This window comes from Acipenser ruthenus, chromosome 25, assembly GCF_902713425.1.
Source record: "Acipenser ruthenus chromosome 25, fAciRut3.2 maternal haplotype, whole genome shotgun sequence".
In the NCBI taxonomy this organism is placed as follows: Eukaryota; Metazoa; Chordata; class Actinopteri; order Acipenseriformes; family Acipenseridae; genus Acipenser; species Acipenser ruthenus.
The window spans coordinates 5,157,869-5,173,139 of NC_081213.1; the positions used below are offsets into that span (position 1 = coordinate 5,157,869).

The following is a 15,271-nucleotide window of genomic DNA, read 5'->3' on the forward strand; positions in this document are numbered from 1 at the left end:
GGGCAACTCAGTCAGTTACTGAAGTCCAAAGGACAAACCATTTATTACGGTGATGGTAACATTTTTAAAATAAGTGTCTCCATGATTATTTCATGTGTATTATGGGAAATGTTATGACGTCATGAAAAGTATGTCATGAACTTATGCTTGTGACTTTTGAATTCCATAGGAATTTCATTTGAAATCAGTAGGAAATCATGTGTTAGCTTTCATTGGAATTACAGACACTTATTTTAAAGTGTTACTCGTGTTGATTAATGCGTCATAAAGCAGTATAAACAAGCGGCTCCATTGTACATTACAGAAACAAACCAACTAAAAAAAAGAAATGTCAAAAGTAGGACGTATTGCAAAGAAGACCGTAGCGATAAATGTGATATGCGAACCTCCATTACTGTAAGCAGAAGGTGCAGGTCGGCGGGCAAAGGTATCAACTTACATACCTGCCCACCCCCCTTAACTGTGCACCCCAGTGGGTCGTTCCTGCGTGCTTCTGCCGCTCCTCCTACGATAATGGGCATGGTTTAAACGCAGTTAGAAGAGGAGGAGACGCGGTAGCAAGCAGAGGGAGGTTGATGAGCGAAAGTACTCACCCATTGCGCGCAGTACAGTATATTGATTGATACGAGGCGGGCAGCGGCAGGCTTACAAACATCCCTGTCACCAACCCTGAGTAAGAGGGACTAGATAAGTGTCTGGCTGAGCCGAGGCAAGACGCACTCATTAAACTGGAAGAACGGAACTGGTGAGACACACGAGCGTACATGTGGAATTGGAATAGAAGCAGAGGTGAGTTGTCCGGAGCTCATCTTGCTTTCATTTGATTAGAATCAAAGCCGTGTTACTACAGTGCGTGCTTGTGTCTTTGGAAGTGAATGTGCTGCTGCAGTGTTAGTTGTAACTAGATAGATGTAATCCACTGAAGCACTGTGCAAGCGTAGCAAGGAACAAAGTCCAAACAGGTAAGTGTTTGAGTACTAATTATGTTTAATGTGTTTTTTGTTGTGACACTGTCAGTGAAACTTCAGAAAGAAGTTCGGTTAAAAGTTAGCTCAATGTTTCTGCGTTTTCTGTATGATAATCAAGCTGTGAGTAATTCTATCTGTACAAGTATTGATCTTTGAAGGATACATTTTATTATCAAATATGCAATAGTTTCACTGTTTTATCGAAATGCCCCTTGATGATCCGTTTCCAGATTTTGGGATTATCAATGTTGTTAGATTCGTGGTTTTGAATCTATTTCAGAGGATCATAAAGGTTAAACATTTGCACTTTTGTTAACCCATTAAGTACCAAATACAGAACACAAGCTGCATTTATGTAATTTGATGCATTACATTTAGATTTGACTTTTGGGTAGGTTATCATAACATAATAAAAGAAAAACTTTAAAAACAGGTTTAAAATGCTCCAAAAGGTACAAGCTTTCTGTTGCGGGTATGGTGCTCGTTTTCTCAAATTTCCTTGTTTTAAAAAAAATCGGGCTATACTGTGCTATTATATATCTGTCCTATTTACAATATCTGCATTATTTTATATATATATATATATATATATATATATATATATATATATATATATAGAACCTACAAATATATATATAGATGTTTGTAGGTTCTTCGATTTCATATAACGGAAAGGTTAGATCCTATTTTTAAACCAGAGAGGGTTTTTTTTTATATAATTATTTATGTTATGCCTATAAATTATTCTTGCTTATATCTTAATATGTTTTAGAAGCAATAGCGTGAGAACTCTGCCCATGTGACTTACAGTCACCTGAGCAGAAGCTGTCCTGTAAAAACTTCGCTGAGAGAACTGATTAATACATATCTGAAAATGCTAAATAAAGCTATTTGTTTAAAATGTGTATAAAATGTCGTCTGTTCTGTGGGTTAACATACTGTAACTACTGTATCCCGTACCAACTTCTGCACTTGGGTTATTGGGTATGCGCTTACTATACAGCTGTAATATTGTATGTCCTTGTAAAAACAATTGTGCTGGTAAACTGGCAGTGTATCTATCAGTAGGATTTCATTATGTTTCGTATGAAGTGCAGATTATTATACTTTTTTTAGTCCGGGCTACAGTTCACATCACGGTCAGAACTATAATTAATCTTATAACATGTGAACCAATTCGATCCACTGTCTTGTTGGTAGGGGTCGATTGCTATTATGGCGAATTCCACAGTGTCACTAGTCATGCTTCAGTTACACTTTGGGTAGGGGGTAGGGGTGTTTCCCCTCTAGGTCTAGATTGTGATTGTTGGGGTTGATCCGATCAGACCCACTTGTCACATGTAGGATTTAATGCTTTCCCTTGTGTCATGCGACGTTATCCTCAGAAATATTAGTAAACATGGGTAGCCTTTATGTAAATGACAATCTCCACATCCTTGTAGCGCTACCCGCTAAAGTTTAAGTATTTACTTGGTAATCATTATATGACTTTCAAAAACGTTTGCTGAGTTTTTGTCTTTTAAATCATTTTATAGGGAAAATGTTTAACCTTTAATGTTCAGCTTTGTAATTCATTAAACGTCTTGAAGATTATGATCTGTTGGATCAACACTAGTATTTCTCAGCTCTTGGAGTGGGATGCAAATGTTTCCTGTCTTAACAAAGCTGCAAGCACTGCATTTGAAAATGACATGCTCTTCTTGTCGGTATACTCATGGTCCTTTCAATAGATTTCCTGTCTATTCAGTTGTATACGGCAATCCTTTAAAATATAAATAGCATTTTAAAAAGCTGCCCCACTGAATAACATGTCAGTTATTTATAATTAAAGCACCCAATGGCAGAAAATAGTAATACTATAAGAAACTTAAAATAAAACTTCTAGTCGGGCAAAAAATTAAACATACTGGTGCTAGAGTTTAATATGAATATATGAGGTAGCGCCATAGTGCCAAATTTGCACCCTTGTTTTAGTATTACTACAGAGTGTCAGTTCATACAGTTGGATAAAAAGAAGTAAAGATTTTAAATAATGACGAGGTAGTTTATAAAATTGCTGAAATAAAATCTTACAATGTGCATACAAATGAAAGCTTTTGAATCCCACTTGGCCTCAGCCACTAAACCAGTCAGTTTATACTGATTATCTCTGTGGATTGTCTGCACGCAGTGAGACGTCTTTATACAGTATCTTCTTTTCCAAAACCCCTCCCCTTTCGAGCTGTAATCCTGTTTTTAAGATGAGCCCAGCCAGCACTAAATCAGAAGGAGTCCAGCTGCAGACTGTGTGTTTAACCAGCACTCAGCAAGCCTGCTCTTCAGGACTCAGTGAGTTTGTAGGACGAAATGGATGAAGGTTCATCTTCACTCCAGATTTCCCTCCCATGGGGCACCCCGTCTTCATTATGGAGGGGAGATTATGCTGGTCCACTATGAATGAAACCAGACATTTTTTCAGCTGTCGTTCAGAGAATGGAGCCCTGCCCAACAATCCCTACTTGACCTGCAAACAGACCTCGCATACACTGGGGCTGGTGCGCTAGTTCACTGCCTACGTTCTTAGCTATGCTGTGCAGAAACATGTCAGGGCAACCCTAAAGGCAGGAGGTCAGACTCAGACTGTTCCAGTGCAGCTCAGGAAAGCTTGCTTCAGGCTATCACAACAGCCAGGAGGCCTTCCTAATTTCAAGTGATGACAGTCATTTTCACAACAAAGGGGAATGACAAAGCAATGGTTGTCTAAAATCTACCTACTAAACTGCTAATAACAGAGGTAGTGATCAGACAGATCTCAATCAGCGCTTGAAAATCATCACTCAATGAAGGATTTTCATAATGAGATGCCGATAGATATTATTTATTAACACTAAGCCGAGCAATACAATAAACTAATGTACTATACCAGTAACATCCTTTAATTGTTTGACTAACGTCGTTTCATTGACCCCTGATTAGCTTGGACTGTCCGATTAGCACTAATCTTGGACTGTGTGTATGTGTGTGCGTGTGTATACAGTGCAGTGTATAAAATATATGTAAGTGTGTGTATCTATATATGTATGTAAATGTATAGATATTTATATCTGTAAAACAAAACTTACAGTAGTGTGGAGTTTTAGCCACACTTATGAGCAACTTTTTTTAATATAGAAACTTCCTGCATTATTATTTTTTATAACTATGCCATTTTATGAATGCAACCCTCAGAGTAGTTAAACCTTCTTTAACTTCAGTGCACTATCGGCTTGCCCTCCCGTTGCAGAGAATAGCTCTGGCTTACAAATTATAGAGGAAACGTCTGCGTTGAAATAGCCAACCCACAACACAGTGCTGAAGGTCCTTCTTTTTGTAGCGACAGCTGTTTCAGAAACATTGAAAAGAATGACTGTGGGTTTCCGGATTTAAAAAAAAAAAACCCCGCTGTAGGTGTGTGTGAGCTGAGAAATATATCAGAACTCTGCCTGGTACACAAAACATTATCACAGGTCATACTTCCTGTTCCAAATGGCTTGCCAGGACAGGAGTGTTTATTTAAAATTAAATTTAAAGCTGCAGTGTGCCCCAATCCTGTTCATCGTCCCAATCAAACAGGACGGCAGTGTGTCTAAACTCTACTTTATCACAAACCACCCAGACTAATGACTTCCCAGGGTTCCTGTTGAACACTCCCTAAAGGTAGCTTCATCCCTTCCTGCCACTTTCCCCACAATTAGATTTGAATTATAATGGCGTTAGCTTTATAGCAGATTTGAAAAGAACCAAATAACAAACTATGATATCTGTTTAATGCTAACACTACAGCTGTGGCCAAAAGTTTTACATCACTTAGCATTTTAGGATTGAGACTGTTTTTAAAACTATATGAACATAAATTCGATCTTTTACTTAACATCGTGTATTCAAAGAAACTACAAAATGGTATTGCAAAAGTCTATCGGAAGCCATAATAGTAGTACAGTATTTCATGTTAGATTGTTTGTCAGTTTTTCGTTAAGTATATGGTAAACTACAAAGCGGTATGTTATTCAATATGTTAACATAACATTATTCAACAGGTTTCATTTGACTTTATGACTTTATTAAAATGTGTTAATTCTAGGGGGTGATAGCTGGACATAAAATGCCTAAACCCATCAGTTATCACGGCCGGTTTTTTGTCAGTTAAACACTTTTCTGAAGATAATGTTTCCGGTTTATGTATTGAAACTGTCTGTACAGGTTGTTTATTTCATTGTATTAAATATATGAGAAAAAACTGCATAACAGAAATTGGGTAGGTGCTTCAAATGATAGGCGGGTTACAGCAAAGCAACATATTTCTATTTGCGGCATCTTTAATAAAATAACCTCCACTGGCTTGTTCGGCTAATTAGAAATATGCAACCGATTTCGCACAGTGAGTGCCCTACTTATTTGCCTGTGGCTCACTTTTCAATCAATGTGTTCCAGTCAGCATGATCCATTATGACATTCCCCCTGCAGGCATTCTAACAGTCTAACATGCACTTCCCCAGCATGCTGATTGACTGAGAGACCCGCTGGTGACAGTGATCAAGCTGCCTGATTAATTCACAGCCAGTAATAGCTGTCGTATCAAGACACAAATTGTAAAATTAGGATGGCACGGCCGGTGATTTTGACAGCCGATTGACACTAACGGAGGCAGAACCACATTATTTCAAATCGCAGACGTCTTTAACTTTGATGCACTACCTGTTGCTTTCTGTATTTTAAGACGCAGATCTATTCTATCTAGATCATTGCTACCATTGTCCCGTTATGCTAAAATTGATACAGTGCTGGTTACTATAAAATGTGCACTTTGAATGATGTATAATAAGATAAGCTTATTGTTAATGATCGACTATTTTGATATATGGCAAGTTTTAATGTGATAATTAATATTAATATAGAAAGATGAAGAAATATTCTAGTATACACACTAGAATGAGAAATACCCTAAATAATACATTTTTAGTAAAGCTACTCTCATATAATGAAAGTCATTTTAGGGTTTGTATGTGTTACCCTAGAAAAAAAAGGCATTATGTTTTCATTCCAGTGAATTGGACTTCCTGAATACCGCTTTACCAATCCTGCTGCATTGAACTGCTTTGTGATCAGAAGGCAGCTTTCTGCTGTTGCCTGAAACACCAGAGAGAGTGTATTACTTGGCTGCATAGTTTGCTCTCTTGTAAATTCTGACACTCCGCTCTGTTTGGGGTCAGTGAGCTGTGAGCTGTGAGTTGTCAGTGTCCTAACAAGAGAGGAGCTGCTCTTGTTTGCCTCTTGGGGTTCCATTCCAGGCACCCTGCTGAGGGTACCATGCGTCCACACAGACAGGGTTACTGTGTGGCTGGTTACTGATTCTACTGGCTGACAACAAAGTCATTGTGTATCGCTTAAGTGTAGCGGTGCAAAGATATCACCACAGAACACATTGTAGGTCTACCAGCATACAGCGCAACAAACTACAGTATTGGGATAGGTTTTCTGAGCTTTTAATCCATGACGTTATTTAATGCATCAAACAGGCTTTAAGTAAACATTTGTTTAAAAATGTATTGAATACCTCATGTGAACAATGATAATAGGTACAGTGAACCCGGTAAAAGGCAGAGATTGTAAAACATTAGGTCCACTTTAAGGAGGCAGCCGATTTTAACTTCTGCCACAGCAAATTGCAGGGTATTGTTTCAGGTGTGTATCCCTCTTGCATCATGTGACAGGCTGTGCTCTTGGTAAATAAACTTGGGAGAGCTAGATTCACTTGCATTTGATACTATGCAAAGTTTGCGCCCTTATTGAAAAAGGAAAAGCACAATGTTACTGATAAGTCAGCCCAATTAAATTGCGTGACCAAATGGCTAAACTCCAAAATCTCAATATACAGTATATATATATATATATATATATATATATATATATATATATATATATATATATATATATATATATATATATATATATATATATATATATGTATATGTATATATATGTATATATATATATATATATATGTATATATATAACATATGGTTCAATGGTCTAAGCCCCTAATTAAGCAAAGAGAAATGGTGTAGCAGAGCTCCGTGTGGCTGCTTCAGTTTGCTTGTGTTATTCGCTGCTGTCTTTATCTAGTGACCTTAAACTGACCTGCAATGGGTTGGGCAGATTTCCTTATACTGACTTTTGTAAAAGATATCATTTAAGGTTGCACGCAATCAGAAAGTAACGTGTGCTTCTCCGACCTCCCACGCATTTTTCACGTTCGAAATATATTTAGATGTGTTTGCCTTCTAAACGTCTCCCTTCGCATACTGGCTTTTTGAGGTTCGTTTATTTTTCCTTGTTAAACTCATTAATTTACAATGACAAAAGGGGGGTATTCTAGTGTTAAGTGGTCTCCTTATTTTCTGTCTCTGTAAATTCTCTCCTTTGACCTGGTTCTGCCCTTCCTATTGTAATACGTGAACATGGCCTATACATCACCAGACTAATAGTAGTCAAGTCTGAATGGGCAGAGTGTCTCCTGTTGAATGGATAGCTCCTCAGTAAACCAATGAATAGTAAGGTTTTGTTTTTGTTGGCGGCGATGGCTATAGGTATTTAAGCACAGGAGGGAATGACTGTAGTTCATGGAATGGTTTGTCAGCTAATGGATACGGTTTCACACATTGTTTATGTTTATTTCTGTCACCTTTTCTAGTGCTGTGCAAGGGTGGTGTGACCATTTATACAAACTGCAATAAACTAAACTGTACTGGTACACTTACTCACAAAGAAGCACAATATAGGGACCAACTTGTGCAAAGAAAATGTGCAACTAAATCCTTTGTTTGCTAAGACAGTGCTCTCAGTTTTAATAAGCCATGCAGGATGATCTTAACTAAACTGTTCAAATAACAACACAGCAAACGCATTAGATAGAGGTGAGATCATGAGGTTTCAGGCTTCAGGTAAGATCTAAGAGGATGGCACGTCCATCACAAAGCCACGTGGAAGAGAGTGTAGAATTTAGCACCTGATCAGGTAGCCCTCTAGGCAGAGCGTTTGGAGAGCGTTAAAATGCTGTTGTTGTTTTAAATGATAACTGAAACTTTATAATATGTCGGTATACTCAAATAGACTTGTTTGAGGTTGTGGACAATATCCCTGGCTTATATTCTTATTTTGAGATTTAACCTTCTAGTTTCAAATCTGCTTTGAATTGTTTGGTGTGTCCTACACACTGGGCTCAAATAATTGGGCGCCCTGCAGTTGCAGTCTGTAATTAACCTGGAGCACCAGATGTTTCGGAGTGTTTTACTGTGTACCTCCGGTGAAAAAAGAAAAGGACTGAAAACAAACAGCAGACACCTTTGATCACAAACGGGGCATCCATATTCCTTGAAGGCTGGCCAAAGTGCTGTTGGAAAAGCAACAAAACAAGTGTTTCCGCCTTTAAGCAATATCAAAGGGTGCTTATTTACTATAAGAAATCTCAAAGGTGAGCCACGTTGATTGATAAATATGTGTTTTACAGCTATGGTCAAAGCATCACCTAGAATTTTAGGATTGAGACATAATTTTAATATGTGTGTGTGTGTGTGTGTGTGTGTGTGTGTGTGTGTGTGTGTGTGAGTGAACATAATTTTGGTTTTGTATTCAACATCATGTAGGCAAAGAAACTACAAAATAATCTAGCAAAAGTCTACTGGAAGCCATAATAGTAGTACAGTATTTTGTGTTAGATTTCGAAAATGTCACATTTTTCAGTTTTTGTCAGTTTTTCATGTAGAAAACTACAAAGCGGTATATAACTCAATATGTTAACGTAACATTATTCAGCAGGTTTCATTCGACTTTATGAAGCAAAATTAGTTCATTCTCTAGGGTGATGCCAAACTTTTGGCCTCAGCTGTATATTCATAAGATGAACAAGGAGCCATATTTATTTAGATTTCATTTCGTCCTTGATAATGGATTAAGTTTGTTGCTTATTGCACACATTTCCATTTTCTTAGGCTTTCCCCCCCACTGGTTCTTTTTAACTTTATTTTAAAAAAGGAGCCATTTGTTGGTAGTGACACTGCAAGACAGAAACCATCTGGTTCCATTATTACAGCCTGCTCACACTGAGAGTGCCTAGCTAAGCACCCTGAGTGCAAAGCCGGCTTCAAATGAAAGACTGGGAGATGACAGGGGGTCCTGGGGTAATTGCTACTTGAAAAAGATCTCACTGTGGTTTAGTTGGGAAGGATTTGGTCCACGTTTTATTGTAGTAATAAAATGTGGTGAGTAAGCCTCTGCTAATTCCCCTCATTAGAGTCAATGGGCGCTATTGTTTGTTAAACGCATGCAACATTTCCTAGTGTTTTAATGAAGAGGGCCCCAGTGTGAAGGAAGAGTCCGCATTTCATTCCTAGATGAAGATTTCGGACTTGTATATGTTTTAAACAGCACAGTACTGTTACCTTGCTTGTTAATGCTTGTTACCTTGCAATGGCTGTAGTTGCAGGATCTTGGCTGTGGGTTGAAATGAAATTGGACATTGTGGCGGCCATCCTAGTGTTTTAAATATTTTCAACTCTGATTATCTTAAAGGTTTTTTTTCGATGGGGTGTTAGAGGTTTCCAATACAGATAAACTTAACATGCAGTGGCCAAACGGATAATGTAGTTTCGGGTCTGGTTTCACAAAACCTGATTAGCACCAATCTTGGACTACCTAACCTTGCTTTTGGTAAGGTGGCCCAAAAGTATTGTCAATCGGGGTCTGTGAAACCAGCCATTTGTGTTGCCTCCAGTTTATTTGCACAGCTCATTCATAAGGTTGAGCTCAGGACAAGATAGAACGTAATCTGCATATCACGTTATTATTATTATTATTATTATTATTTATTTATCTCTTAGCAGACGCCCTTATCCAGGGTGACTTACAATTGTTATAAGATATCACATTATTTTTACATATAATTACCCATTTATACAGTTTTTTTTTTTTTACTGGAGCAATCTAGGTAAAGTACCTTTCTCAAGGATACAGCAGCAGTGTCCCCCACCTGGGATTGAATCCACAACCCTCCGGTCAAGAGTCCAGAGCGCTAACCACTAATCCACACTGCTGCCATGTACACTTAATTATTTAGTATGGACTGCCAAAATGTATGTATCGCTACTGTAATGTGCATGTACCTTTTTTATGAGCGTTTCATCAGAGATTAATTATGAAAGTTGTACCAAAGCCGGTACAGATCGCTAATCGGCTGTGAAATGTACATTGTTATGATCTACTGTATAGATACCGGTATGTTCACTCTGAGTAGTTATTGTTAACTAGCTGTTGAAAGATCTATGCAGGTTGGAAGGAAGTGTTTCCATTGGAGCACAGAGATCAAAGACAATCCGTTTTCACAGTGTGTGTGTATATGCAGGCACATGGTGGTACCACAATCACAAAATATAAACTGTTTCAGTGACCGAGAAAACTGTCAGCAGCTATTAGCAATGGTAACAGCTTGTGAGGGTTAGAAACAAGGTTTTCTTTAAACAGTTCTGGTTTGTGCACACCCTGTAGTTCCTGAATCCACTGAGACCCTTTTCGTAGACCGCAATGTGTAAAAACTAAACTCTGCACACACCCGTAAATATTGTGTATATAATACAGTCTGGACAACTAGAAAAGATGTGGGTAATATACACTGTATTGAAAGAGAATGAGCGGGAGGGAAAGGAGGTTTGATGCTACAGTTTTATTTTGTAATATGAGGACATATCTACTTGCATGTTGTTTTGTGTACAAGCCTACTTTATTTTATATTGCCCTAATTAACATCGAAAGCCACTGCTTCTGTCTGAAAGTCAAACAGACCAAACTAATGTAAGTGCGCAGCATGAAGTGAATCCTCCAGGATGTTGGCCTTACAGGGCTTATAGAGCCTGGGTGATTATTTCCAGATGGCCCCAGTTCCGTTGCGCCTCTGTCTGGGTTCATGTGTCTGAAGCACCTGCTGACAATCTCGTTCCTGGCATGCAAATATTTCCCAGCATTCCCCCAGGACAGCTGTTTGGTTAGGACCGCTTCATGCCTCTGATCGTTAAAAGGTAGAAATGTGGATGGCTGATAAAGCTGGAGTTTTAGAGCAATGCTTTTAAGTTTACGGGGCAGTTATTGTCTAGCTATGATGGTGCAATGCTTTTTCCACTGTCTGACGCAGTTTCCCGGACACAGTAAATCTTTGACATTGTAGGGGGCGTTGGGCAGGATAGTTTCCTTTTATCAGATCCTGTGTTCAACCTTTTCCCATAACTCCATGCACAATTTGCATCCTGTTTGGACATTGGATTTAAATATATTCAGTGCATGATTGAATTCATACATACCCAGATTTTAATAAGCTTTAATAATCCCCAGTTTTGGCTTGCTATGAATGTCCAATTATGCAGTTAAACAGCTAATTGTGCAGTACTGTATATTACAAAGCATACATATTTACAGGGATGGAAACAAGACTCCTGTTGAATAGCAGTTTCACCTATTCCAGGTTTTAACATTAGCCACAGTGTGTAGGTAACAAGAGCAGGTATGTCTTATTAAACTCATTGTAAAACCAGGAATGGATCAACGGCTATGTAGTGGGAGTCTTATTTCAGTTCAGTTTAAGTTAAACAAAAGCACATGTTATAGTTTGAAACGGATGATAAGTGGGTATATTTATTCACAATCTGGCTCCCAAATACTCTGTAATGACCCATAAATATATTTCAATAAAGTATTTCTTCTTCAACCCACTTTTTTCTGATGAAAGGACCTGTGCTGTCTTGCATACTGGGCCAGTAAAAATCCTTAGAAATAAATAGATCAATTGTTTTCTCTTCTGACCTTTATCAGTATGAAGCTGGTTGGTGTCTTCACTGAGTTTGAATGAAAGCACACCTGTGCCCTTAGGTCTATCCTGACCCCGGCTGCGCGCACACATTTTTCTAGGCATGCTGCGAGCGCGGGTCTGGGCTGAGGGAGCTGGCTTGCACTGCACTGATAATCTGCTGCACAACTGTGCAGACAAAAACCCCTTTTATCTGTAAGACTATCCTATATTGTAGCGTGTTGACACATTGACACATAGTTGATTCAGGCTTAACTTTTCCAGCTATAAATATGCTTGCTGTTTTCATGCCATTATGAATAAAAACCTACAATACCAGCCCTCAACATATTTCTTACTGAAAAACTTAAATGTTTTTGTGAGTGCCCTGCCCAGTGCCAACAGTACAAACCTACAGTGCATACCAAAGGGGTGAAGAACTAGAAAGTCATATGAGACTCCAAGGATGAAGCGAAATATTCCCAAGCTTTTTACAGAAATCGTCAACTTCGTATTTTGGCTAGTACTCTTATAAGCAGTCGCTAAAGAACAGTACTGTATAAATCACTTATAAACCAAGGATATCTTATTTAATAAAGAGCCACACATTTATCCTGTGTTAGATGACATCTAAAGCTGAGAGGAATTGAACAGCACTTGTATTTAAAGCAGGGATCCAGTAGTATAACCTAAAACATGCCTGCATGCACACAGATTTTTAAATAGTATTGATATCCTTAATTGTAATTCAGGAGTTTCTTTTATGGCGTTGACAATATAAAAGGTTTTGGACTGGTGTCTAACCTGGGTACCTGCCAAGTTTGAAGAGCCATTGTTTTCTGCAAGTGGCCTCTGTGTGAGCTCCTTGTCTCATATGCCACTGCTTTCAGAGTCTGTCAGAGGCTTCCTTTGTACTAACTATGGTATCTGTTTGGGTTATTTACAGGAGGATGACTGAGGCAGCGTCACGCATGGACAAGACTCCTCTTTGGAAAAGCGTTCTTTCCAGGACAGGCCTGTGAAGCCTGTTTTGTCTGTCACTTTTCCAGTGGAGAAAATTATAAATCAATTGCCAACAAAGTTTGACAACAAATACTCCAGAGACCACAGTCTGGACTGAAGAAAATACATATCCACCGAACATTGTACTCTGAAGAGCTTTCTGCTATTTCTGTCATTGTTTGTGTTGTTTTTCTGTGGGAAGCAGGCTGCTAATTTAGGAACAATCTTGGAAGAAAGAAAAAAGGACTGCAATTATCGGAGTGCCTCTATAACTACTGAATATAGATATCAATTTGTTTAGCAGCTCAAGAGCCCAACAAAGAAACTAGTTTTAGAAAACCCACTGTGATATTGTGGCTGTGTGAATTGCTACTCTTCTAATGCCGCATTTCCTAGATTTTGACTCTGGGGACACTTAGGGCTGTGCTCTTAGAGAGAGAGAGAGAAACAAGGGAAAAAAAGGAAAGCCTGACTTGCAGAGTGAAAAGGACCTTTCTTTTAGACAGTCATAGCATAACCCTGGGACAGATTTTAGACTGATGGTTCTTTAATACAGGACACACAGACTGCAAACTTTGCCTGTCTCTTACTTTGTCGCTGGATTGGACCTAGACCATCCTTTGCTTTGATGTCTTTACCTAGAGCGGCTGAAAATGAAGCCACTCACGCCAATTGGTTCCCCGTCTCCACTGCGGCTTCTGAACAAGGGCCCCGAGTACCTGCGCAGGCAGATGGACAGCGGCAGCAGGGGGCGTTCGGTGAGCGCCGTGGAGCAACTGGAGGCTGACAAGGCCAAGTACGTGAAAAGCCAGCAGGTGATCAACACCAAGCAGGAGCCAGTGCTTGTGCCTTGTGCTACTCCCCCACCGCAGCCGAGAAGACCCTTCACAGTGCCACATGCCACAACCCCTCTGCAGCCCAGGAAGTTCAGCGCTCCCTGTGCCAGTCCCTCATCCCTGCCCAGGAGATCCTTTATCCTCTGTGATGACGATGTCTTCAAAGACCTGGATGCCAAGAAGGAGAACCGCAGCTTGTTGGTGCACAAGAATATCAGGAACATCCAGGTCACCCCTTCGGTCCAAAGCCCCCCGGTTCTACGTAGAGGCACTGGCAAGAGAATGCTGAGGCCAGACTCCCTGATCATCTACAGGCAGAAACGGGAGTGCAATACCTCCAGCAGGGATACCAAAGGGAACAGCTTTGTCAAGCGCTTGTTTCAGGGCTCCATGAGGGAGAAGCACACCCCTGAGAAGCTCATCATCAGCGAAGAGAAGTCCCCCTCGAAAGAGGAGGATTCTCGGATGTCTTGGGCCAACGAAAAGGAGAGCCCCAAGAGTGACCAAAGTGAAAGGGAACTCTTTGTAGCCCCTAGCACCCCGCAGACCTCGGAGAAGAGAGACAAAGAGACAACCGACACTGGCGATGAGTCCACCAACCCAGCCACTTTAAGGAAAACAGGGCTTCAGCGATCCAAGTCGGAGTTGTGGTTGCGGTACTCGTTGGACTTGTCTGAGAAAGAGCATTTCTTCAGCTACTGCGGGCTGGACCTGGAGATAGTGGACAGAATAGGGCTGGAGAACTTCTACACGGCCAGCTCGGATACCGTGTCTCTGCTGCTGCGGAGCGCCAGCATGGGCGGCTCGGAACCCAGCGAGTTCTCCCGCCGTAGCGGGGAGGGGCTGTTTGAGGAGGAAGTAACCGAGCAGAGCCCTACCGGAGTATCTGTGATCGAGCGGAACGCCCGGGTTATCAAGTGGCTTTATGGGTGCAGGAACGCCAAAGACACTCCCAAAGAATCCACAGTGTAACAGGACGGCAAGCTGGGACTTTGAAAATGCTGTTATACTTTGAAACTAATATTTTAGATTCCTTGACAAAACATGACGACCATGTGCTGGTATATTTTATTTATTTTTAATGTGTACCGATGCGCAATTTCTTCATCTCATCTAAGCCTTACGGAAAAAGAAAGTGTAAATAATGTATTTATGTTTTGTTGATTGAAACGTAGACATCAGAATGCCCAGCAATTTAATCTCCAAATTTGAAATGTTCATAATTTGAAAGCAGGCTGTAACTGATGGAAACAACAAAATAAAATCCAAACTATTTTAATAACCACTATAAATGTCTCCTGATTATTAAATGTCATTTTGTTCATGATGACACATTAATAAGATATTTTTTATGGACAGTTTCATCACTTATTCTTTAGTCTTTTTTGTGTGTGTATTTGCCTTCCAGGCAGTAGCATTTCCAGTAAGATTTTTAAAGTTTGTTGTCTCAAAGCCTCCCCTTCATATTAATTCCTTAACAGAGTTTGGTTTTAGATTCAATATTTGCAACAACAAAAAAGGACCATCATAAACCTCACACCCAAATCACGCATACATTTTTGTTGCTGCATTATTGTTTAGTCTCCTTAAACGAGGCTTACTCTTGACAGTGTTCAGCA

General features: G+C 39.7%; 1 protein-coding gene across 2 annotated transcripts; it reads left to right on the top strand.

Moving 5' to 3' along the window:
* Window positions 1-496: 496 nt before the first annotated feature.
* Window positions 497-14,934, top strand: LOC117413903 (protein FAM110A-like). 2 transcript variants are annotated; one of them, XM_059000256.1, is made up of 2 exons: window positions 497-789; window positions 12,761-14,934. In XM_059000256.1, exon 2 carries the CDS (start codon window positions 13,470-13,472, stop codon window positions 14,622-14,624), a length of 1,155 nt encoding a protein of 384 aa, XP_058856239.1. In that variant the 5' UTR covers window positions 497-789; window positions 12,761-13,469; the 3' UTR covers window positions 14,625-14,934. The 2 variants fall into 2 exon arrangements, with proteins under 2 accessions (XP_058856239.1, XP_058856240.1); XM_059000257.1 differs by lacking the exon at window positions 497-789 and adding an exon at window positions 823-962.
* Window positions 14,935-15,271: the final 337 nt, after the last annotated feature.

What these genes read in the sequence shown, in the direction of transcription:
- LOC117413903 (XM_059000256.1), top strand. Translation starts at nt 13,470, where the DNA reads ATGAAGCCACTCACGCCAATTGGTTCCCCGTCTCCACTGCGGCTTCTG.